The sequence below is a fragment of the Bufo bufo genome, chromosome 4 (assembly GCF_905171765.1).
Source record: "Bufo bufo chromosome 4, aBufBuf1.1, whole genome shotgun sequence".
NCBI lineage: Eukaryota > Metazoa > Chordata > Amphibia > Anura > Bufonidae > Bufo > Bufo bufo.
In genome coordinates, this window is record NC_053392.1 from 455,995,876 (window position 1) to 456,022,964 (window position 27,089).

Here is a 27,089-nt window from a genome sequence, read left to right on the forward strand (position 1 = left end):
ATTGGCTTCGATGAGCCGAAGTTATTGCTTTGCGAAGTCTCGCAAAACTTTGCGTAATAACTTCATAAATTAATTTGTACTGTAAAAATACATTTCTCGTACCACTTGGAACCGAACCAGAGTTCAGGAAATGTTTATTTACAGTACAAATTATTTACTAAGTTATTACGAGCCTTCGCGAAGCAATAACTTCGGCTCATTGGAGCCAATACATTCTAATACCTTACGGATCTTCTGCTCCATACAGTATTGGAATGAAGTTTTATGCAAATCGACTTTGGAAGCTTCATTCGAATTAGATTCCCTCATCCCTAATGATAATTTTAGGGAACCAAGAGGGAGAGATGATGGAAAAGTGAGAAATCTAAGGGCTCTTTCACACCTGCGTTATTGTCTTCCGGCATAGAGTTCCGTCGTCGGGACTCTATGCCGGAAGAATACTGATCAGGATTATCCTAATGCATTCTGAATGGAGTGAAATCCGTTCAGGATGCATCAGGATGTCTTCAGTTCCGGTACGGAACGTTTTTTGGCCGGAGAAAATACCGCAGCATGCTGCGCTTTTTGCTCCGGCCAAAAATCCTGAAGACTTGCCGCAAGGCCGGATCCGGGATCAATGCCCATTGAAAGGCATTGATCCGGATCCGGCTTTAAGCTAAACGTCGTTTCGGCGCATTGCCGGAGCCGACATTTAGCTTTTTCAGAGTGGTTACCATGGCTGCCGGGACGCTAAAGTCCTGACAGCCATGGTAAGTGTAGCGGGGAGCAGGGGAGCAGTGTACTTACCGTCCGTGCGGCTCCCCGGGCGCTCCAGAGTGACGTCAGGGCGCCCCAAGCTCATGGATCATGTGATCACATGGATCACGTCATCCATGCGCATGGGGCGCTCTGACGTCACTCTGGAGCGCCCCGGGAGCCGCACGGACTGTAAGTATACCGCTCCCCCGCTCCCCGCTCCTACTATGGCAACCAGGACTTTAATAGCGTCCTGGCTGCCATAGTAACACTGAAAGCATTTGGAAGACGGTTCCGTCTTCAAATGCTTTCAGTACACTTGCGTTGTTACGGATCCGGCAGGCACCTCCGGCAACGGAAGTGCATGCCGGATCCCAACAACGCAAGTGTGAAAGAGGCCTTAGATGTGTGTGTGCCAAATACAAGATGTGGCTGAAAGAAGTTAAGGTAGTCTGGTCTGAATGGAGAAGATCAGGAAAGAACATTTACAGCAGCCTAGACATCACTGAAAGTAATAGGTATTTGGTGCTATATTCTATTAACAATAATTTTGTATTGTATCCTATTTGAAATAAATTCAGCCATGAACTGGAAATATTTTCTATGTGTTGCCCATATACAGTATCAAACAAATGTGAGTACACCCCTCACATTTTTGTGAACATTTTATTATATCTTTTCATGGGACAGTACTGAAGATGACACTCAACACACAGCCATTAATGCCTAAACCGCCGCCAACAAAAGTGAGTACACCCCTAAATGAAAATGGCCAAATTGTGCCCAAAGTTTTAATATTTTGTGTGGCCACCATTATTTTCCAGCACTGCCATAACTCTATTGGGCATGGAGATCACTAGAACTTCAGAGGTTGCCACTAGAATCCTCTTCCAATCCTCAATGACGACATCACGGAGCTGGTGGATGTTAGAAACTTTGCGCTGCTCCACCTCCCGTTCGAGGATGCCCCACAAATGGTCAATAGGGTTTAGGTCTGGAGACATGCTTGGCCAGTCCAGCACCTTTACCCTCAGTTTCTTTAGCAAGGCAGTGGTCGTCTTGGAGGTGTGTTTGGGGTCGGTATCATGTTGGAATAAGGCCCTGCAGCCCAGTTTCCGAAGGAAGGGGATCATGGTCTGCTTCAGTACATGTTGACATTCATGTTTCCCTCAATGAACTGTAGCTCCCCACCGCAGGCAGCACTCATGCATCCCCAAATCATGACACCACCACCACCATGCTTGATTGTAGGCAAGACACGCTTGTCTTTCTACTCCTCGCCTGGTTGCCGCCACACACTTGTTCATCATCTTTAGAAGAGGCTTTCTTCTGGGACGACAGCCATGCAGACTAATTTGATGTAGTGTGCAGCGTATGATCTGAGCACAGACAGGCTAACCCCCCATCCCTTTAACCTCTGCAGCAATGCTGGCAGCACTCATACATCTAATTTGAAAATGCAACCTCTGGATATGACGCTGAGCACGTGCACTCAACTTCTTTTGTCGACCATGGCGAGGCCTGTTCGGAGTGGAACCTGTCTTGTTAAACCGCTGTATGGTCTCGGCCACCATGCTGCAGCTCAGTTTCAGGGTTTTGGGAATCATCTTATAGCCTAGGCCATCTTTATGTAGAGCAATAATTCTTTTTTTCAGATCCTCAGAGAGTTATTTGCCATGGAGTGCCATGTTGAACTTGCAATGAGAGCGTGTGAGGGAACACCAAATTTACACAGTTAAACAAGCTGTACACTGACTACTTTACATTGTATGAAAGTGTCATATCTTCAGTGTTGTTCCCTGAAATGCTAGACTTTAGTTGGTAATCATGCTTACCTAATCCATGCCACTAGGTTCCAGCTCCGCCCCTGCCCCACCTGCATTGCAGGTCACTGATCTCCTTGTGTCAACATCCGGTTTGATGCTGGGTCGCATTATTGCTGCAGCCAATGACTGGCCAAAGTTATGACGTGCTTGTGTCAAGTGACCCAGTGATGTGACACATCACTGCTGTGGCTGGTAATTGGCTGGGGGTCTTGTGACCCAGCTTTAACCTGAATGTTGACACAGGAAGACCATGGACTTGCAGAGCCAAAGGGCAAGTGATAGAGCCAGAACCTAGAAGCAGGGACCAGATAAGTATCACAGCAATGCTGTGGGGTCTGTAGGAAAGGTCAAAACCCTTTTAATAATAATAAGTATGGTTTACCTTTTATCCATCAACAGTCATATGAGGCAATTGAATTTCTCGATTTAGTTATTTTTAAGAAAGCTGAACAAAACCCACTTTAAAACCGTGGATGTCAACTGCTGCCTAGATTACAGTAGCAAACATTATGACCTATGGCTTGAAAATATTACCTTTGACCAATTTAATAGTATAGGGAAATATTGTACTGACAACCAGGTTTTCTGGAACATGCTGAGATCTTAACCAGTAGATTAAGTGATGAGCACTAACCAAAGAGCCTTATTAAATGGGCCTTTACTGAGGCCACTGGCTTGAAGCAATCTGGTTTGCTTGTAGCCAACATTTAGGAGATCCATCAAACTACATAGCAGACTCAAAAGCCCTAGTCTGTTATTACTACTCTATTTCCACACATCAAAGGGGCTCTTTGATTTTGCTATATTGGTGACCTATCCTCAGCATAGGTAATTAATATCAGATAGGTGGGCCCCAACCCCCACCAATCAGCTGTTTGAAGAGAACACAACACTCGTACAAGCGTTGTCTTCTCTTCTCTGTTTACCTGTTCACCTTCGATATTGCCGCTGAATGGACTAAATGACATTGTGGGATCCTCTTTCTAGTTTAAGGGGTTAATTGCGGTTGATTACCATAGGGTAGTTTGTCATGGACAGCCTTTTTTGTTTGTGTTTTAATTTACTTTGGGTCATTATTTTATTTAACAGCTTGTACTGCTTTGATTCTATTCCAATTTAATTTAATACTTTTGACTCATGATTGTAATTTTAAGGCTATTAGTTTTTTATCACCGAAGTTATGTAGAGGTGCTGACTTCCTAAAACAGGTGTTGAAAATGATAAAGAGGACAGGCCTTTGGCCTGCCCCCTTTTCTTCCCACACAACTTTTTAGACTTGGTGTCAGCGGGGAAAAGTTGCAGAGGTTATTTGCGCTGCAATCTGTGACAGATGTACTCCATGGAGTTTGTAAATGACCCCCAATATATAATTGAATTCCGCAGCACATCCAGAAAAAAAAACGTGAGTTTATTCACCAAAGATACAGCAACGTTTCAATCCTCTCAATGGGATCTTTCTCAAGCAATAGTTTTTTTGCTTGAGAAAGATCCCATTGAGAGGATTGAAACGTTGCTGTATCTTTGGTGAATAAACTCACGTTTTTTTTCTGGATGTGCTGCAGAATTCAGTATTTTATGTAAGTCAGGTGGGTGGATCGCCCCCATAGCCGCTGGCACCCAGTGACTTTTTTTCATATTTTGGCTGTGCTGCCCTTGTTTTTTGTATATATGTGTGTGTGTGTGTATGTATGTATGTGTATGTGTGTGTGTGTATATATATATATATATATATATATTTATGCTTAATTTTATTTGACAAATACTAGCAGAAAATTAAAACATCTGGAAAGCCTGATTAAATTTTTATAGAGCTGAGAATGACAGAGTGTAAACTGCTACAGTAGTAGTGCTTAGTCAAACATCACACAATCAAGGTGATGCACTCTTTATTTTAGGCTCTTCAGCAGGGTATATATTGGGTTAGGGTCACATTAAAGAGGTATTCCGTAACATCAGTATCTGATCGGTAGGGATTCCCAACAATCAGCAGTCTGAGAAGGTAGTTGTGCTCCTGTGTGCGCCGCAGCCTTCTCACAGCTATTCCTAAGCCATTGACAACACGTTCACCGATCACTTCGCCTAGTAGCAACTCTGCCCCATTCAAGTGAATGGGGCTGAGCACGATACCAAGCACGCTATACAAAGTACATCATTGCACTTGGTAAGCTGCATGAAGGCAGCAGCACTCTCAGGAGTGCCAGTGCGTTCTCAAACAGCTGATGGGTGGGGGGGTCTCAGGTGTTGGACCCTCACCAATCAGACACTGATGACCTATCCTGAGGGTAGGTCCTCAGTATAAAAATCTAAAAAAAGCACTTTTAACATTGAATGGAATTCCCCTTTGCTGCGATTCAGGCTCCTCTCCGGCATAATAACGGTCATATAGATGCTTCATATTTTGCTGTTCACACATGGACAAAATTGTTGGTACACTTCCGTTAAAGAAACAAAAAAACACAATGGTCAGTGAAATAACTTGAAACTAACAAAAGTAATAATTAATACAAATTTACTGAAAATTGGCTAATGAAAATCAGACATTGCTCTTACATTGTGGTTCACCTGAATAATTTATAAAACAAACTAATAAAACTGTTCTGGTCAAAAATGATAGTATCTTTGACTTAATATTTTGTTGCACAACCTTTTGAGGCAATTCCTGCATTCGATATCTGTAAACTCTGCATGAGACTAATGCACCGCAAGTGTGTCTCATTATGTCTCCTAAATAAATAAAAATAAAAAAATGCGGTAATTCTGATTCCATGATGTACTAAAGGCTGGTCAGTGTTCCCTCCATTAATTCCATATGGAAACAGGCATGGTATCTAATGGCTCCCCAAACCATGACACCTGGTGTTGGTCCTATGTGTCTCTTCACTATGCATAAACGGCAGTTAGTGCTTTCCAGCCCTGCTGTTAATTTCTGATGCGGCCATAGTTAGTACGAAGGCAGCACCTGCCTTCATCATTGAACACTTGTCATTCTTGCGTCTAGTGAGCTCTCTCACGGCACTAGTGCAGGTTCTCTTGCCAGTGATGAGAGGGCAATGTCAAAAAAGCTAGTGGATTGTGTGAAAACTACTGCTTTTTAAGTAGTTGGCTTCTTATGGTTTAGGTAGTAACTGCAGGGGATACAGCATAACCAATTTATGATGCCATGGCTGTCATTCAAGATATAGCACCTCTTATTATATGGCGATAGTGGCATGCATCTGTCTGTCCTCACTACCTAGAACCCTTTCTACATATGTGAGTGCCCTCCTTACCACTGTCCACACCAGTAAGGCAATACAGAAGCTTCCTGTCCAACTCTTTCCAAGATTTCACAGATAGACCATTCAGCTTCTTGAACTTCCACTTTTTAGCCCTTTGTAAAGTACGCTAATTGCTCAAGTGGTGCACACCTTCCTATAGCATGCATAGTGAACACTTCAACAATGCCCAATTAAAAATCCTGTATGAGAAAAGATGAAAAACAATTATGTCAGAGAAAACAAAAGTGATGCCTGACAAAAAAAGGAGGAGCATCTAAATGTGAAATAAGGATCTTGGAACTTTGATAACTTCATGTGACACCCCCCAGCATTGCCATATTGTAAAATAGTCTTTTAATCTTCACTCCTTCGAGGTGTTCTTTTTTTTTTATTTTCTGGTTTATATACTGTATATGTTTTATCTAATTTCTATTGTCTTGTTGGCAACTTTCAGTTAAAGTGGGGAGAAAGCGGCTATTGCAGAGAAACCGGAGCCTCTAGACGTAACTGCAAAGCCCTCATTGCTTCTAGAGGCTCATTTGCATATATTAAAACTTCTTCATTTAACTCAGCAATGCAGGGTCATATGAACATGGGACCAACACAGATGCTTTCAGCGGCTAAGTGCACATGCAACAGGGCAGCCAGTTTCATAGGCACAAATCTGCTGACAAGTGCCCTATACATAATATACTTGACTGACCCTTATTTAAAGGGCATCTTGTCATCACTTATCAGTAGGTGAAACTTTGAGCTGCTGTAGTTTGGTGCTTGTCTGCAGAGTCTGATGATACTTCTGGTATCTCCATAGCCAACAATCTGTAGAAAAATAGATTTTTATTCTAATGCAAATTACCCCCTTGGTGCAACAAATGCAGTGCTGTTGCACCGAGAGTCTCCACTCCCTGTCTGCTATGTTGCGCTCCCACCGCTGTGACATTTAGGCCAGGCAGTGAAAACATTTTCATACCCTTTAATGGGCCTCAGTTATAATGAAAGATTTTTAAAAAATTACATTTATTTATGCTTGAGAAGAGACTTCTGAGGGAGAACTTGAGTAATTTATATAAACCATAAAAATGGCCCACACAAATTAAGCCAGTTTCTGATGAACAGATTAAGTCCAGGAAACATGCTCTGTGTGGGATCGGAATATTCCGGACTGAACACCGCTCCTCTGAATTGAACTTGCAGCTTTATAATCATCCCTTATACTGTGTATTGGTAGTAGGATTACCCCTTTTAACTTATTAACATGTTTTTAAAGAAATATTCCCATCTAATACATCAATGGCATATCATTCGGATATGCCATGTCAAATAATTGTGGATCCTACCCTTGGTACCTATTCCTATCTTCAGAACGGACCCCCCAAAGTGGAGGAGAATGCACTATTCCACAGACATGGCTTGATAGGAACTTTGTGGGACTGAATGCTTTGGAGCCTTCAGACAACTCAAGGCTGCCATAGCAACTGAACGCCTCCCACAAGCCATTCAGTCACCTGAAGTGCCACACTTCCTGGAAATGACCACTCGGAAGCCGTGGTTGCAATTGACCATAGCATCTGATTGGTTTAAAGTCTGAGATCATCGGCGTTGTGTGTAAGAGAGGGCGCTCATCAGCTATGGCACAGGCGGCATCTTTAACCACTTAAGGACCACAGGTTTATACCCCCCTAGTGACCAGGCCCTTTTTTTTACAAATCGGCACTTCACAACTTTAAAGGTTTATTGCTCGGTCATGCAACTTGGGACCCAAATGAATTTTACCTCCTTTTCTTCTCACAAATACAGCTTTCTTTTGGTGGTATTTGATTGCTGCTGACATTTTTCGTTTTTCTGATATTAATCAAAATAGACCGCAATTTTCTCAAAATAAGTGTATTTTTAACTTTCTCTGGTTAAATTGTTGAAATATAATTACATTTCTATACAAGTTTGTGTCAGAATTTATTGTGCTACATGTCTTTGGTAAAAAAAAATCCAATAAGTGTATATTTATTGGTTTGCACAAAAGTTATAGCGTTTACAAACTATGGTACAAAAATGGGAATTTCCGCATTTTGAAACAGCTCTGACTTTCTGAGCACCTGTCATGTTTCCTGAGGTGCGAGAATGCCAGGATAGTATAATTACCCCCCAAATGACCCCATTTTAGAAGGAAGACACCCCAAAGTATTTTTTCGCAAGTTAGCGGAAAATGACACTTTCTGAGAAAAAATAAATAAAATAAAGTTTCCATTTCTGCAAACTTATGGCAAAAAATAAATAAAATATCCCACGGACTCACTATGCCCCTCAGTGAATACTTTGGGGTGTCTACTTTCCGAAATGGGGTCATTTGTGGGGTGTGTTTACTGTTCTGGCATTTTGGGCGGGGCTAAATTATGAGCAACCCTGTAAAGCCTAAAGGTACTCGTTGGACTTTCGGCCCCTTTACGCACCTAGGCTGCAAAAAAGTGTCACATGTGGTATCGTCGTACTCAGAAGAAGTAGGGCAATGTGTTTTGGGGTGTATTTTTACATATACCCATGCTGGGTGAGAGAAATATCTCTGTAAATGACAACTTTTTATATTTTTTTTTATACAAAGTTGTCAATTTACAGAGATATTGCTCTCACCCAGCATGGGTATATGTAAAAATACACCCCAAAACACATTGCCCTACTTCTTCTGAGTACGGCGATACCACATGTGTGACACTTTGTTGCAGCCTAGATGCGCAAAGGGGCCCAAATTCCAATGAGTACCTTTTAGGAGGGCATTTTTTAGACATTTGGATTCCAGACTTCTTCTCACGCTTTAGGACCCCTAAAATGCCAGGGCAGTATAAATACCCCACATGTGACCCTATTTTGGAAAGAAGACACCCCAAGGTATTCCGTGAGGGGCATGGCGAGTTCATCGTTTTTTTTTTTTTTTTTTTTTGGGCATAAGTTAGCAGAAATAGATTTTATTTATTTTTTTCTCACAAAGTCTCCCTTTCCGCTAACTTGTGACAAAAAGTTAAATCTTTCATGGACTCGATATGCCCCTCAGCGAATACCTTGGGGTGTCTTTCCAAAATGGGGTCATTTGTGGGGTGTTTGTGCTGCACTGGCATTTGAGGGTCTCCACAATCATTACATGTATGGCCAGCATTAGGAGTTTCTGCTATTCTCCTTATATTGAGCATACGGGTAATGAGATTTTTTTTTTCCGTTCAGCCTCTGGGCTAAAAGAAAAAATGAACGGCACAGATTTCTTCATTCGCATCGATCAATGTGGATGGAAAAATCTCTGCCAAAAAATGTGCAAAAAAACCCCAAAACATCCAAACCCACTTTAGCTCGTATGCCCTGGCAAACCCGATTTCTCCATTCACATCAATCGATGTGGATGAATAAATCATTGGCAGAATTTTTTTTTAATAAAAAATGTTTGCCAAAGCATATGAACACTGCCCCTCAGCTCATAAGCCTCGGCAAACGTATCTATTTTACTGCAGAGGAGAAAACTCGTCTTGCAGCGCCGCATACACCGACTTTGTGTAATCTGACAGCAGCGCAATGCTTCTGTCAAAATGCACATCAGTGCTGCAGCTGGTTGATCGCTTGGTCCACCTAGAAGGTAAAAAAAAAAAAAAACACAGGCTGCAACGCAATAAATTTATTAACATCAACTTTTATAAACTTTATATAACATTTGAAACAGAACATTAACTTTTTTGCTTACCTGTGATTTTTTATTTTTTTTTACTTTAGAGGACAAACCTCTCCTTCCCCATGGGACAATGTGCAAAGCGCAAATCGCCCAGAGATGTGGCGAAGTACATTATGCACTTTGTCCCAGGTGAAAGGAGAGGTTTGTAGCAGCTCTGTGTGAAAGGGCCCTAAGACCCCTGTGTGCCTGTCCTGTGTCATGCGATTCCTACACTAATAGTGTACCTGTGTGTGGTACTTGCGGAAACACTCCCCTATGCATAGGGCAGGCTGGTCAGGACAAAAAACGGTGGTGTCACGCCTTATTCCAGCCCTGCTACAGACACAACATCTTTTTCTTGGGGAACGCTGAGTTGGGGTACCAGGATAGACACTCGGGAAGTGTCTGCCATGTAGCCGGCTAACTACATCAGGGACTTGGGGCACGGACCCTCCTGGATACAGGAGTTCCGAAATGATCTCTTCCTGGAATTTTAGGAAGGATCCCGTTCTCCCAGCCTTACTGTAGAGAACAAAACTATTATATACAGCCAATTTAATTAAATAAACGACACCTTCTTATACCAGCGTCTGGTGCGGGGGGACACTAAATAGGGAGCCAACATCTGGTCATTGAAGTCCACCCCTTCCATGTGAAGGTTATAGTCGTGGACAGAGAGGGGTTTCTCAATGACTCCAGTTGCCCTTTCAATTTGTACTGTCGTGTCTGCGTGAATGGTGGACAGAAGGTAAACGTCCCTCTTGTCCCTCCACTTCACCGCGAGCAGTTCTTGGTCACACAAGGCAGCCCTCTCCCCCGTGCAAGTCGGGTATTAACGAGCCGTTGGGGGAAGCCCCAGCGACTAGGTCGCGCGGTGCCACAGCATTGAATTCCGACTAGATGTAAGTGCCGAAAGAGGGCCACGCTTGAGTAAAAATTGTCCACGTATAAGTGGTACTCCTTGTGGAGTAAGGGTGACACCAAGTCCCAGACAATCTTGCCACTGTTCCCCAGGTAGTCAGGACATCCGACCGGCTCCAGTTTTGAGTCTTTTCCCTCATAGACCCTAAAATGATATGTATAGCCTGTGGCCCTTTCACAGAGCTTATACAGTTTGACCCCATACCGGGCGCGCTTGCTGGGGATGTACTGTTTAATGCCAAGTCGCCCGGTAAAATGTACAAGGGACTCGTCTATGCAGATTTTCAGATTAGGGGTATACACATTTGCAAACCTGGATGACAAACGGTCTATGAGGGGCCGAATTTTGTGGAGCCGGTCATAAGCAGGGTGGCCTCTTGGATGACAGGTTTTATTGTCAGTAAAATGCATAAAGCGCATAATGCCCTCAAAACGTGCCCTGGACATAGCAGCAGAGAACATCGGCATGTAATGTATTGGGTCTTTAGACCAATAGGACCGCAATACATTTTTTTTAGTTAGACCCATGCTGAGGAGAAGGCCGAAAAATATTTTAAATTCAGAAACTGTGACTGGTTTCCACCGGAAAGGCTGGGCATAGAAGCTTTCCGGATTGGCGGTTATATACTGTGTGGCATAGTGGTTGGTTTCTGCCACAACTAAGTCATAGAGATCCGCGGTGAAGAACAGCTCAAAAAACTCGAGGGCTGATCCTAAATGAGCTGTCTCCACGCGAACTCCAGACTGGGCGGTGAAAGGGGGCAATACGGGTGCGGCGGATGCAGGGGAGTACCAATTTGGGTTTGCCAGCACCTCTGGGAGACTAAGGGTTCTACGGGCCTGTGAACGTGGTGGCTGCGATGGGGGAGTTACTGCACGTGCCACCGTGCCAGCTTGAACTGCCCTTCTGGTGCTCGCCACTTCACCAGGGAATACGGCAGTGCTGGTAGAAGGTCCAGGATGTGCTGCGCTACTGGTGTATGCCGCACCATAAAAAAGATCAGCGCTAGCACCACTCTGCTGCAAATGAGGCTCATCACGCGGGGTAAGCAGAACACTGACATGGGATCGGGTACGCCTGACCATAGCAGGGACCTCAACCTCGTCATCTTCACTAGCGGTTAGAGTGCCACTGCTGTCTACAGGTTCATATTCTGAACCACTGGATTCAGCGGGTGAGGCGTCTCCATCGCTTTCATCCATCAGGGCCAGAATCCTGTAGGCCTCTTCAGCGGAATACCCCTTTGACATTTTGGGCTAACTAAATTTAGGGGGCATTCCTCTGAGACTACCCAGGAAAAAGAGCACACCTGCCTAGTAAATAGGAGTGCTTGCTAAGTAAAGCTGCGATCGCTAATAAAGATCCAGAAAGCTCAAAAGTGATCTTTATAGCGCCGCAGCGATTTTACGGTGTTTTTGCAGTGATCAGAAAAAATAATTTCTGTCACTGCGGTGGGGTGGACTGAACGCAAGTGTGCGCACAAGATCAGGCCTGATCGGGCGAACACTGCGTTTTTTGTAGAGCCTAAGGTGACCCTAATGTACTGATATAGATCTGATTGCGATCAGTCTTGATCACTTACAGATACTATATAGTACTAGTGCTGATTAGCGACAGCGAGGACACTAATCAGCGACTAATCAGTGACTGCGGTGGGCTGGGCGCTAACTACCTAACAAGTAGCTAAGTAACTGGCGGTGATAAGGGACCCTTACAGGGGGGTGATCAATGACAGGGGGGTGACAGGGGGTCTAATATGGTGTGATCAGGGGTTAATAAGGGGTTAATAAGTGACAGGGGGGGTGTAATGTGTGTGTGTGGTGATTGGTGCTACTTACAGAGCTGCCTGTGTCCTCTGGTGGTCGATCCAAGCAAAAGGGACCACCAGAGGAGCAGGTATATCAGACGCTATTTACAAAATAGCGTCTGACATACCCATTTCATTGGTTATTTTAAAAATCTACAGCCTGCCAGCCAATGATCGCTGCTGGCAGGCTGTAGTTGAACTTGTGAACTGCGCAATCCTGTGAGTGCGCGTTCACAGGAAATCTCGGGTCTCACGAGATAACGCCAATAGGTGTCGCTGAGCCCTGAGAGCGCTGCCGCCCACAGCGCCTATCGGCGTTACGTGTGTGGCAAGCCGTTAAAGACCTGACATCCTCCGTACATATATGGTGGATGTTTGAAAGGGGTTCAAGTTGGCTTTCTTTGTACAAGTGTTTCTCTTGCTTTATGGTCACTGCTGATGTAATTGTGGAAACTAGAATAAGTGCAAAAAGTGCTCACAAATTTTTTTAAGTTAAATTGTTATTAAAAATTACTGTACTATATTTTTTTTCTTTCGCTGTATTAGATGTTCGTTCAGCTGCAGTTTTATCTTTCAATAAATAGTATAAATTATTAGTAGTGGTTACTGAAGTGCAACAAAATTATTTGGTTTTGCTGAATAAACAGGGCAGATTTTAAAATGTGTTTTATTTTCCTTAATGTAGGAGCTGAAAGTTTTGTATTTTCATCAACGCAGCATGTTCAGCTTCCTGTGGTTGAGAGGTCTCGTTCCAAGAGTTTGCCAGTATCCCCTTCTTGTTCGCCCAGAGTGCAGCCAAAAAGGTTAGAAGGAAGCTTTAGTAAGAGTATCGTTGATTTGACAGACAACAAGCAACCGAAGGAAAATGCTGTGTGTAAATATGACCACAAATTAGACGTTTTGATAAAAGAGTCAGCCCAGACAGTATGTGAATGGGGTAATCGTCCCGACTGTATCACAATTACAGAGCCACCTAAAGAAGATTCGGACAATTTCACTCTAAACGATGAGTCAAGCATACTTAAATCTCAAGAAAGCACTTGCGAGGACACAGTTTTGAGGAGGCCTGATAAACTTAAAGGAATTTACTCGCCTAAAGGACAAGGCAGTATTGCAAGCATTAGTCTTGATTTTCCTTCAGTTGCATCTTTTCCCAGTGCAAGTTGGGCAGATGATCCTGAGAAGAAAAAAATGGAAGATTGGGGGAACTTTTCCTTCTCCCCGGTAGTTGGTCCAGTCAATATGGAAGAGAGGTACTGTATGCTTTTTATGACAAATTAACACACTTTCAGAATACAAAATGTACATAGATTAGTTCTTTAAAGCAACCCTCCGATTCAAGGATATATATTCACATTAACTGGGTAATGAACAAAACGCTTACACGTGACCTGCTTTTCAGCTTTTCTGGGCAACTCTTCTGTCATTCAAGATGATCACACAACTTCTCAGACTTCCTGATTCACACTTAATTTTTTTTTGTCTAAAACACTTCCTGCTTGTCTGTTCCTACCTTGGGGTTGGCCAGCACTGCACATGTGAGCAATGCTGGTGAATCTGAGGGCATCAGCAAGTGTCTTGGACTAACTACTGCACAATATGCATCTTGGATGACAGAAGAAGAGTCTGGGAATTGGCAGACCTTCAGCTGAAAAGATGAAAAAGAGGACACCGGGTAATGCCCTGTTTGTTCCCCAGTTAATGGAAATGTTTCACAGAAAATTAACTATTGTTTAAATCACATTTTTATGTTTAACCTATAATAAGAATTTTTGATGTTATTTTAATTTTTCATGTTTGTATCTTTATTAAAAAACAAACATAACATCCTGCAGATTTTACACTGGCTACTAAGCCTTATAATCAGTGCCACTTGGTTTCTACATGTCACTTTACTGCAGTTGTATATTATTCTAAACTTGCTTGTAATGCTAAGGAGATGTCACCTCTGTGTACAAATAAGACAGGATCCACCATTCACAATAGGTGATTGTCAAACCTTATATATTCTTTAGGCCTCATGCACACGGCCGTGAGCGGTCCGTGGTATCCCGGCATGGCATCCTGCTGAGAGCAGGAGCTCACGGCATCACTAGTTGCTATGACGCAGTGCGCTTCATGCCTCTGCTGTACTACAGTAATACACTCGTATGATCTATTTGAGTGTATTACTGTAGTACCGCGGCGGCTTGAAGCGCATGCCGTCATAGCAACCAATGACGCCGTGCGCTCCTGCTCTCAGTATGATGCCAGGCTGGGATACCACGAACCGCTCACGGCCGTGTGCATGAGGCCTTACTTGTACAAATTACCTCTGCACAGGTCACAGAGCATACCTAGAAAACGCTCTCAGATGTCAATGAGGTCCCCTCCTGACCATTGTGTTTATGGCCCATGTGGCTGCCATAAAGCAATTTTATAAATGCTGTTAAAACAGTTTAGGCAAGATGGCAGCCTCCATAATGTTCAGTAAAGAAAATAAAAAAACTCAGCAAAATAAAGAGAGATTACAAAACAAGGATGTATGTTACTAGGATAAAAGAGAAAAGCAATCCAGCACTCCAGTCATTTTTGAGCCGTCGGTTCCTTTATTGCGGTGATAAAAATTCGTACAGTGGTACAACCTCCATTAGTGTCATTCGCAGTCTACGCGTTTCAAACTAAACAGTTCTTATTCAAAACTCCATGTGGAACTTGGATCCATGTAAAATATATATAGACTCCTGAGGAAAAAGGGTTCCTCCTCTGTAGGGGAGGAGGCCACTCAGGTGTCTTAATTATCAAGCTGGATCTGTGGTCCACATGGTGACTGAAAACCTTTTCACATGTGATCAATCAAAACTGTGATTCCCAACAGGGAGAACATAAAATAAAGGAAAACACAAAAAAAAGTGAAAGAAATTTAATATATATATTCACAAATAAAATAGTCGGAGAGCTGAATCTAAGCCATATGCTTGTCCAGTGGTCCGAAAATCTGTGTCATGTACACTGAATTTGATGTAAGGCAATCAAAAATTACATGACATAAAGCAGGAAACAGGGAAAAAAACAACAACTGAAGATAATGACATCAATTTAATCCTGTAGTACCAGAGAAAAAGAAGGGGAAAAAAAGGGGAGGGGGGGGGGGATGGGAGAGAACTCAATAGAAGTGCATTAGTTCCTTCTTGTAATTCAGGCCTTTGGGATATCTGGTTTCTAATCCGAATTTCCAATATGCCTCTCTCTGTAGTAGTATTATTTTAATGCTACCACCTCTTAAAGGAGACACTTTTTCTATTCCAAAGGCACTGAAGGTGTGTGCACTTCTATTATGTCTCTCTACAAAATGTTTGGCAGCTCCTGAAAAGTGTTCACATAGGATGCGTTACTTATATAATTAAGATGCTCCAGTATTCTGTTTTTCAATTTGCGGGTGGTGCTTCCCACATATAAAAGATCACACTGTGTACATCTGATGACATAAATAACATTTGAACTGTTAGAATTAATATAAGATTTTATCGCTAAATCTGAATGGTGTTCTGAATCACTGAAGATTTTTGTGGGTGTCGTGTACCTACATGTCTTACATGGATGTCCTCCACAGCGTGCAATACCTATGTATCGCAACCAAGTGTGAACATTGGCCTTGGAGCTGGAGGAAAAGAAAGAAGGTGACAAAATAGAAGCTACCGTGGAGGAGCGTCTTGGGACTACTCTGCAGCCCCCTACAAGGACACCGTACAGGGCATCATCCTCATAAAGGATAGAAATACTGCCCTGGACAATCCTCTTGATGGCCTCAAATTGCCTACTATATGTTAGTATTGGCGTAGGCACGACTGTATTGTCTGTAGGTTTTTTGTATTTCTAACCAAACAATAAATACTTGCGATCTTTGCAGCGGGTGATATTATTACCTCTAGTAATCATCCATTGATGATAGCCACTTTCCCAGGTCGTCAGATTAGGCAATCTGTCATCCAAACCGAGGGTCACCAACACTGGCGCCCCTCAGGGATGTGTACTATCGCCGTTCCTGTTCTCTCTGTACACGAACGAGTGCAAATCGGCTGAGGCCTCGGTTAATGTCATCAAGTTCGCAGATGACACCACACTCGTGGGCCTGATTAGCGACAACGATGAGCAGGCCTACCGTAAGGAAATCGACACGGTCAGCAACTGGTGCGGCGCGCACAATCTGGTCCTAAACACCACAAAGACGGTCGAGCTGGTCATCGACTTCAGAAAGAGAAGGGCAAATCCGCCCCCGACCTACATTGACGGATCTGAATTCGCAAGGGTACCCAGCGCCCGCCTCCTAGGCACGACATTCTCTGTGGACCTATCCTGGCGTCCCAACATCTCGTCTATCATAAAGAAGGCTCACCAGCGGCTCTTCTTCCTTCGTCAACTGAAGAAGTTCGGCATGGCACAGAACCTACTGAAGTCCTTCTACTCCTGCACCATCGAGTCGGTCCTGTGCTCGTCTCTCCTGGTTTGGTATGCCGGCTCATCAGCCAGTGACAAGCGCAAACTACAAAGGGTCATCAGCTCGGCGGAGAGAACTACCCCTTAATTCTATCTTCTCCGACAGACTGCGCTCCAGGGCTCTGAAAATATCCAATGGCCACTCCCATCCGGGCCATCATCTCTTCAGACGTCTAAAGTCCGGCCGCAAGTATCAGGCCATCCCTGCAAGGACATTGAGGAGGCTGAACACTTTCTTCCCAACGGCCGTCAGACTGCTGAACTCACCACCCCCCATCACCCGCTCATAATCCCTCGCCCCTGCTGTGCCCATCGCAGAACCTTACACCCCCCCCCTCTTGTCAACCACTAGTACTATGCCTGTACCTGTGCCTAACCCAATTCCGGGCACGATCGATTGTGTCGTGTTTGGCGAATAAAGCTGATTCTGATGAATTTTCTTGATCCTACTCTCTTAGGTATACCATATCAGGAAATTATCACTTCTACCTATCGTAAGCCGGTTTCAGGAAATACCATGTTAAGAGCCAAAAGCCACCATCCAATACACATGATTAAATCGGTACCGGTGGGAGAATTTTTAGGGCCAGAAGAAACTGTAACAGTGAAGTAGCTTATAATCAGGAATGTGAAACAATAACCAAGCGACTTTTGGAACGTGGCTATCCTCAATGGATGATTACTAGAGGTAATAATATTGCTTGCTGCAAAGATCGCAAGGATTTATTGTTTGGAAAGAAAAACAAGCTACAGACAATACAGTCGTGCCTATGCTAACACTAACAATAAGCAGTCAATTTGAGGCCATCAATAGGATTGTCCAGGGCAATATTTTTATCCTTTATAGGGGTGATGCCCTGTACGGTCTCCTTGTAGCTTGTAGGGGGCTGCAGAGTAGTCCCAAGACGCTCCTCCACAGTAGCTTCTATTTTGTCACCTTCTTTCTTTTCCTCCAGCTCCAAGGCCAATGTTCACACTTGGTTGAGATGCATGGGTTTTGCACGCTGTGGAGGACATCCATGTAAGACATGTAGGTACACCACACCCACAAAAACCTTCAGTGATTCAGAACACCGTTCAGATTTCGCGATAAAATCTTAAATTAATTCTAACAGTTCAAATGTTATTTATGTCTTCAGATGTACCCAGTGTGATCTTTTATATGTGGGAAGCACCACCCGCAAATTGAAAAACAGAATACTGGAGCATCTTAATTATATAAGTAACGCATCCTATGTGAACATTTCAGGAGCTGCCAAACATTTTGTAGAGAGACATAATAGAAGTGCACACACCTTCAGTGCCTTTGGAATAGAAAAAGTGTCGTCTCCTTTAACCTCTTTCGGACACATGACATACCGTTACGGCATGTGTATTTCCGATCGCCGCCGCTCGGCGGGCGGTGATCGGAACCCGGTGCCTGCTCAAATCGTTGAGCAGGCACCTTGGCTAAATGTGCGGGGGGGAAAGGGGTCCTGCAATCTCCGCAAACCGCAGGTCAATTCAGACCTACGGTTTGCGGCTTTTACCTTATGCGGCGGCGATCGGCAGTGCCATCGAGTCCCCATGCGGCTGTAGGGGGGACCCGATGGCATGGAAGGCAGCGCGATGCTTTCCTTAGGCATCTGCGCTGCCTTCTGGTGACGAGCCTGTGAGATCCAGCCCCCTGGATCTCACAGGCCAGAAGCTATATGAGTAATACACACAATATTACTCATACAGCCAATGCATTCCAATACAGAAGTATTGGAATGCATTGTAAAAGGGATTAGACCCCCAAAAGTTGAAGTCCCAAAGTGGGACAAAAAAGTTGAAAAAATAAAGTTTCCCCCCCAAAAAATTCAGTTTCAAGTAAAAAATAAACAAAAACGTCATTTTCCCCAAATAAAGTAAAATAAAATTGGTATCACCGCCGACATTTTAGGTATCGCCGCCTCCGTATCGAACGGCTCTATTAACATATCACATGACCTAACCCCTCAGATGAACACCATAAAAAATACAAAATAAAAACGGTGCTAAATGAACAATTTCTTTGTCACCTTACATCACAAAAAGTACAACAGTAAGCGATCAAAAAGGCGTATGCCCACCAAAATAGTACCAATGTAACCGTCACCTCATCCCGCAAAAAATGAGCCCCTATCTAAGACAATCGTCCAAAAAATAAAAAAAAACTATGGCTCAGAATATGGAAACACTAAAACATAATTTTTTTTGTTTTAAAAAAGCTGTTATTGTGTAAAACTTATGTATACTCTTTTTTATTTACTTATTAGGTATCGCCGCGTCCGTATCGACCGGCTCTATAAAAATATCACATGACCTAATCCCTCAGGTGAACACTGTAAAAAAAAATCATATAAAAACTGTGTAAAAAAAAAGCCATTTTTTGTCATCTTACATTACAAAAAGTGTAATAGCAAGTGATCAAAAAGTCATATGCACCCCAAAATAGTGCCAATCAAACCATCATCTCATCCCGCTAAAAAGAGACCCTACCTTAGATGATCGCCAAAAACCTGAAAAAACTATGGCTCTCAGACTATGGAGACACTAAAACATTTTTTTTTTGTTTCAAAAATGAAATCATTGTGTAAAACTTACATAAATAAAAAAAATTGTATACATATTGGGTATCGCCACGTCCGTGACAACCTGGTCTATAAAAATACCACATGATCTAACCTGTCAGATGAATGTTGTAAATAACAAAAAAAAAAAAAACACGGTGCCAAAACAGCTATTTCTTGTTACCTTGCCTCACAAAAAGTGTAATATAGAGCAACCAAAAATCATATGTACCCTAAACTAGTACAAACAAAACTTCCACCCTATCCCGTAGTTTCTAAAATGGGGTCACTTTTTTGGAGTTTGTATTCTAGGGGTGCATCAGGGACATGGTGTCGAAAAACCAGACCAGCAAAATCTGCATTCCAAAAACCGTATGGCATTCCTTTCCTTCTGTGCCCTGTCGTGTGCCCGTACAGCAGTTTACTACCACATATGGGGTTTTTCTGTAAATACAGAATAAGGGCCATAAATATTGAGTTTTGTTTGGCTGTTAACCCTTGCTTTGTAACAGAAAAAATATATATTAAAATGGAAAATCTGCCAAAAAAGTGAAATTATGAAATTGTATCTCTATTTTCCATTAATTCTTGTGGAACACCTAAAGGGTTAACGACGTTTGTAAAATCAGTTTTGAATACCTTGAGGGGTGTAGTTTCTTAGATGGGGTCACTTTTGGGTGGTTTCTATTATGTAAGCCTCACAAAGTGACTTCAGACCTGAACTGGTCCTTAAAAAGTTGGTTTTTAAAAATTTCGGAGAAATTTCAAGATTTACTTCTAAATTCTAAACCTTGTAACGTCCCCAAAAATAAAATCTTAATTCCCAAAATGATCCTAACATGAAGTAGACATATGGGGAATGTAAAGTAATTACTATTTTTGTAGGTATTACTATATATTCTAGAAGTAGAGAAATTGAAACTTGGAAATCTTGCAAATTTTTCCAAATTTTTGGCAATTTATTTTTTATAAATAAAGATTTATTTTTTATTTTTTTCCTTCTTCTTGTTCTCCTCCTCCTCCTCCTCCGATACTACAGGATTAAATCGGTCATTATCTTCAGTTGTTTTTTTCCCTGTTTCCTGCTTTGTCATGCAATTTCGATTGCCTTACATCAAATTTAGTGTACATGACACAGATTTTCAGACCACTGGACAAGCATATGGCTTGGATTCAGCTATTATACTTGTGAAAAAAAACTATATATATATATATATATATATTTAAATATCTTTCACTTTTTTTTTTTTTGTGTTTTGTGGTCTCACTGTTGGGAAGCACAGTTTTGATTGATCACATGTGAAAAGGTTTTCAGTCACCATGTGGACCACAGATCCAGCTTGATAATTAAGACACCTGAGTGGCCTCCTCCCCTACAGTGGAGGAACCCTTTTTCCTTAGGAGTCTATATATATTTTACATGGATCTAAGTTCCACATGGAGTTTTGAATAAGAACTGTTTAGTTTGAAACACGTAGACTGCAAATGACACTAATGGAGGTTGTACCACTGTAAAAAAATTTATCACCGCAATAAAGAAACCGACGGCTCAAAAATGACTGGCATGCCGGGTTGCTTTTCTCTTTTATCCTTGTCTCAAGAGGTCTCACCATGGTTTCCTGTGCACCCAAGGACTGCGATACATGTGGCAGGTGAGCTGGTTTACCCTAGAAGATGTATTTTACTATCTGGTTTTATTGTATTTTTGTAATAGTTTTTTTTTAGAGAATTATGGAAATTTGAAAGGGAGCCTCTGCTCTCTTTGCCCTGTCCACTGCCTCTACAAGTGTCTATAGTGTATTTTACTGCAGCACTTCTCATAGTTAAATTTTTACAAAATTGGTAAGTTTTCATGAGCTGTCAAGAATTTAAACATAAGGGCTACACATGAGCCATCAGGGCTTCTATCTGAAAGCCTGCTACTCTGTAAATACACAAAAATTAACATCTGAACAGAGAAAGGGGCTGAAAATGTTAAGTTAAGACCAATTGAAAAAAATTTTGTATCACTAAATATGGCCTCATGCACACGACCATTCAGTTTTTTGCGGTCCGCAGATCCGCAAAAAACTGAAGCCGCCCGTGTTGCCTTCCTCAATTTGCGAAACGTGCGCCGGCAATATAAATGCCTATTCTTGTCCGCAAAGCGCGGACAAGTATAGGACATGTTATATTTTTTTAGCGGGGCTGCGGAACGGAGCCACTGATGCGGACCCAAACAACGGTTGTGTGCATGAGGCCTAAATAGAATGCAATACTAAAAATATTCCTCTAAATGTGTTCTTATCTTTTAACCTCCTTAGCAGTAATCCCGAGTGTGGCTCGGGGTCACATTACACTGCAAGCAGCGGTAACCCCGCGCCACACTGTGGACCGCCATGAGTTGATTTGAACGGCACAGGGATGGATGCAAACAGCACACAGTGTGCTGTCCGCATCCGCTCTTCCGGAGCGTGGCTCGAGCTACCGGCCGCAGCTCCGGAAGTTTGTACCGCTCCGGGTTCAAAATTAATGAAGATATCATACCGCCAGGGAGGTTAAAGGGATTCTGTCACCTCGTTTTCGGTTATAGAGCTGTGGACATGCACGGCTAGATCGCCGTTAGCATGTCCGCGATATACCGGTCCTATAGGGCTGTGTGCTTTTATTTTGTTTAAAAAATGATTTTTGAGACATGTAAATGAGCCTTGTAAGGTGCCCAAGGGGCTGTACGAACCTCCCTGGTGCTCAGCCACTCCCCCCTGTGAAGGAGCCCAGCACTGCCTATGTCCTCCGAATCTCCTCCTTTCGTCACAGTTAGATTGCCGTAATCTTGTGATGCGCGAGCTCGTGCATGCACAGTGCCGGTATAGTGTTCCTTCCCTGTGCTGGCATCAGCCTCAGGGAAGGAACTGCGCATGCACAAGCTCGCACATCGCAAGATTACATCTAACTGTCCATCCACTTCAGCCTGTACAGAGAGAACTTCAACTTTAAACAAAACAAAAGCACACAGCCCTATAGGACCAGTATATTGTGGACATGCATGCGGCAATCTAGCCGTGCATGTCCGCAGCTCTATAACCGAAAACGAAGTGACAAAATCCCTTTAAAGTTGAAGTTCTCTCTGTACAGGCTGAAGTGGATGGACAGATGTCTTTTTTCAGCCTTATAAACTATGTTACTACTATTTTACAATGTATATGGGAATCTAGCAGAATGTTGTATTTAATATTGTGTCTGAAGAGAAGGCTACTTTCACACTAGCGGCACACACCTCCGGCAGGCTGTTCCGTCTGGTGAACAGTCTGTCGGATCCGTCCTGCTGCTAGTGACCGCGTGCCCCTGGACTGCCGCTCTGTCCCCATTCACTATAATGGGTGTGGTGCGGAGTTCTGGCGGAGGCACTGCAGCGCACGGCGAGAGGCTGCCGGAATAAATGTCAGACATGTCGTCGTTTTATTCCGGCAGTCTCTTGCCATGCCTCCACCGGAACTCCAAAGGAGGTTTTTTTCTGGGAAAAGGAATGCCCAGGGTAAAACAGGGCAGACTCCGCCTAGTCTAACCAATTCAGTGAAGATACCGGAGGACACAGCGGGCGAACGGAGCGGCACTCAAGGATAATAGTAAGTGCAGTGAGATCCCTGGGCGCCGCTCTATGTAGCCTGATAATTATCTTGCAATGTTTGTACCGATGAAAGGTCCTCTTTAAAATGTCAGGTTTCTGTGATGTAAAAAAATGAGACAAAGATAAATCAATTCAGAACTTTTTCCACCTTTAATGTGACCTATAAATTGTACAACTTAATTAAAAAACAAACTAAAATCTTTTAGGTAGAGGGAAGAAAAAATATAAAAATAAAATAATATGGTTGCATAAGTGTGCACACCCTTAAACTAATACTTTGTTGAGGCACCTTTTGATTTTATTACAGCACTCAGTCTTTTTGGGTATAAGTCTATCAGCATGGCACATTTTGACTTGGCAAGATTTGCCCACTCTTTGCAAAAACACCCCAAATCTGTCAGATTGCGAGGGCATCTCCTGTGCACAGCCCTCTTCAGATCACCCCACAGATTTTCAATCAGATTCAGGTCTGGGCTCTGGCTGAGCCATTCCAAAACTTTAATCTTCTTCTGGTGAAGCCATTCCTTTGTTGATTTGGATGTATGATTTGGGTTGTTGTCATGCTGAAAGATGAAGTTCCTCTTCATGTTCAGCTTTCTAGCAGAGGCCTGAAGGTTTTGTGCCAATATTGACTTGTATTTTCAACTGTTCATATTTCCCTCTAACTTAACTAAGGCCCCAGTTCTAGCTGAAGAAAAACAGCCCCAAAGCATGATTCTGCCACCACCATGCTTCACTGTGGGTATGGTAAGCCCAGACATATGAAGAATACGGGAGATTGTTATCACATGTACCACACAGCCAATACTTGCCAGATATTCCTGCAGCTCCTTTAATGTTGCTGTAGGCCTCTTGGTAGCCTCCCAGACCAGTTTTCTTCTCGTCTTTTCATCAATTTTGGAGGGATGTCCAGTTCTAGGTAATGTCACTGTTGTGCCATATTTTCTCCACTTGATGATGACTGTCTTCACTGTGTTCCATGGTATATCTAATGCCTTGGAAATTATTGTGTACCCTTCTCCTGACTGATAACTTTTAACAATGAGATCCGTCTGATGCTTTGGAAGTTCTCTGTGGACCATGGCTTTTGCTGTGGGATTCGACTAAGAAAATTTCAGTAAAGACCAACTAGAGCAGCTGAACTTTATTTGGGGTTAATCAGAGGCACTTTAAATAAGGGCAGGTGTATGCTGACTCCTATCTAACATGATTTTGAATGTGATTGCTTAATTCTGAACACAGCTACATCCCCAGTTATAAGAGGGGATGTAGCTGTGCAACCACATTATTTTAGTTTTTTTTTCTTTTTTTTTTCTTTCCTCCACCTAAAAGATTTCAGTTTGTTTTTCAATTGAGTGGTACAGTTTATAGGTCACATTAAAAGGTGAAAAAAGTTCTAAATTGATTTATCTTTGTCTAATTTTTTTACATCACAGAAACCTGACATTTTATTAGGGGTGTGTAGACTTTTTATATCATATACAGTACAGACCAAAAGTTTGGACACCCCTTCTCATTCAAAGAGTTTTCTTTATTTTCATTACTATGAAAATTGTAGATTCACACTGAAGGCATCAAAACTATGAATTAACACATGTGGAATTATATACATAACAAACAAGTGTGAAACAACTGAAAATATGTCATATTCTAGGTTCTTCAAAGTAGCCACCTTTTGCTTTGATTACTGCTTTGCACACTCTTGGCATTCTCTTGATGAGCTTCAAGAGGTAGTCCCTTGAAATGGTTTTCACTTCACAGGTGTGCCCTGTCAGGTTTAATAAGTGGGATTTCTTGCCTTATAAATGGGGTTGGGACCATCAGTTGCGTTGAGGAGAAGTCAGGTGGATACACAGCTGATAGTCCTACTGAATAGACTGTTAGAATTTGTATTATGGCAAGAAAAAAGCAGCTAAGTAAAGAAAAACGAGTGGCCATCATTACTTTAAGAAATGAAGGTCAGTCAGTCAGCTGAAAAATTGGGAAAAATTTGAAAGTAAGGGCTATTTGACCATGAAGGAGAGTGATGGGGTGCTGCGCCAGATGACCTGGCCTCCACAGTCACCGGACCTGAACCCAATCGAGATGGTTTGGGGTGAACTGGACCGCAGAGTGAAGACAAAAGGGCCAACAAGTGCTAAGCATCTCTGGGAACTCCTTCAAGACTGTTGGAAGACCATTTCAGGGGACTACCTCTTGAAGCTCATCAAGAGAATGCCAAGAGTGTGCAAAGCAGTAATCAAAGCAAAAGGTGGCTACTTTGAAGAACCTAGAATATGACATATTTTCAGTTGTTTCACACTTGTTTGTTATGTATATAATTCCACATGTGTTAATTCAAAGTTTTGATGCCTTCCTAGTCATGAAAATAAAGAAAACTCTTTGAATGAGAAGGTGTGTCCAAACTTTTGGTCTGTACTGTACATATATATATGTATATGCCTTGGGCTCCTATGACCAGTTTTAAAGAACTGCAGGGACACAGCAAAGTCTCCATCACGGTTAGAGATGAGCGACCTGCATAACGGAAACAGTACGAATCCGTTTTGCATCCCATAGACTTCTATTATGACGGAATGCATAAAGGAATGCCTTTAGAATTGTGTTATGGTCCGTAATAACCGAATCCATAACGCAATTCACCTTTTACCAACAAACGAAGTGTGAATGAATTTCGAAATATGAAATTCGCTAATCTCTAAAGACGGTTTATTGCTTGTTTCAGCTAACTTACAGTTCAGTACAGCCGGATCCTAGCCAGGTCAGGTAATCAGTCCATAGACCAGTGTTTGCTTCACACGTGCCTTGCAGTGTGTGATCTACAGCTTCTCACTCAACAGACACACCCTGCTTCCTGCTGCTCACTTTTAAAACACAATCGTGGACATGTGCCACATATAATCCCCGGAGTGCATCGTGGGGAGTAAACACCCACCCAGCTCTTTGCTTACTCCCAGTAAAAGCCAGGCCCGGATTAGCTTATACCAGCTATACTAGATAGCAACAGTGGCCGATATTTATCTTAGTGGACACTCTAGCTAGTGGCTTCCACTCCACCAAGGCCGAGTACCTTCCTTCATATATGAGACCTGTAACTGCCTCACTATTTATATACATATATACAGTTGCAAGAAAAAGTATGTGAACCCTTTAAAATAATATGGATTTCTGCACAAATTGTTCATAAAATGTCATCTGATCTTCATCTAAGTCACAACAATAGACAATCACAGTTTGCTTAAACTAATAACACACAAAGAATTAAACGTTGCCATGTTTTTATTGAACGTATGAAAGTATGTGAACCCTTGGATTTAATAACTGGTTGAACCTCCTTTGGCAGCAATAACTTCAACCAATCGTTTCCTGTAGTTGCAGATCAGATGTGCACAACGGTCAGGAATATTTCTTGACCATTCCTCTTTACAGAAATGATTAGGTTCAGCAATATTCTTGGGATGTCTGGTGTGAATCGCTTTCTTGAGGTCATGCCACAGCATCTCAATCGGGTTAAGGTCAGGACTGGGCCACTCCAGAAGGTGTATTTTCTTCTGTTTAAAGCGAACCTTTCACCGGGATTTTGTGTATAGATCTGAGGACATGGGTTGCTAGATAGCCGCTAGCACATCTACAATCCAGTCCCCATAGCTCTGTGTGCTTTTATTGTGTAAAAAAAACGATTTGATACATATGCAAATTAACCTGAGAGGAGTCCTGTATGTGAGATGAGTCAGGGACAGGACTCATCTCAGGTTAATTTGCATATGTATCAAATCGTTTTTTTTATACAATTAAAGCACACAGAGCTATGGGGACTGGATATTGCAGATGTGCTAGCGGCCATCTAGCAGCCCACGTCCTCAGCTCTATACACAAAATCCTGGTGACAGGTTCCCTTTAAGCCATTCTGTTGTTGATTTACTTCTATGCTTTGGGTTGTTGTCCTGTTGCAACATCTGTTGCGTTTCAGCTGGTGGACAGATGGCCTTAAATTCTCCTGTAAAATGTCTTGATAAACTTGCTAATTCATTTTTCCTTCGATGATGGCAATCCGTCAAGGCCCTGACACAACAAAGCAGCCCCAAACCATGATTCCCCCACCACTATACTTCACAGTTGGGATGAGGCTTTGATGTTGGTGTGCTGTGCCTCTTTTTCTCCACACATAGTGTTGTGTGTTTCTTCCAAACAACTCAACTTT

General features: G+C 42.6%; 1 protein-coding gene across 2 annotated transcripts in view; it reads left to right on the plus strand.

Moving 5' to 3' along the window:
* LYST (lysosomal trafficking regulator) overlaps positions 1-27,089 on the plus strand; it is a 736,927-nt gene that overhangs the window by 294,845 nt on the left and 414,993 nt on the right. For both annotated transcript variants that reach the window (XM_040429442.1, XM_040429443.1), the window contains one exon: positions 12,918-13,485. In XM_040429442.1, coding sequence (XP_040285376.1) covers positions 12,918-13,485 — 568 coding nt within the window. The remainder of the gene's footprint in view (positions 1-12,917; positions 13,486-27,089) is intronic.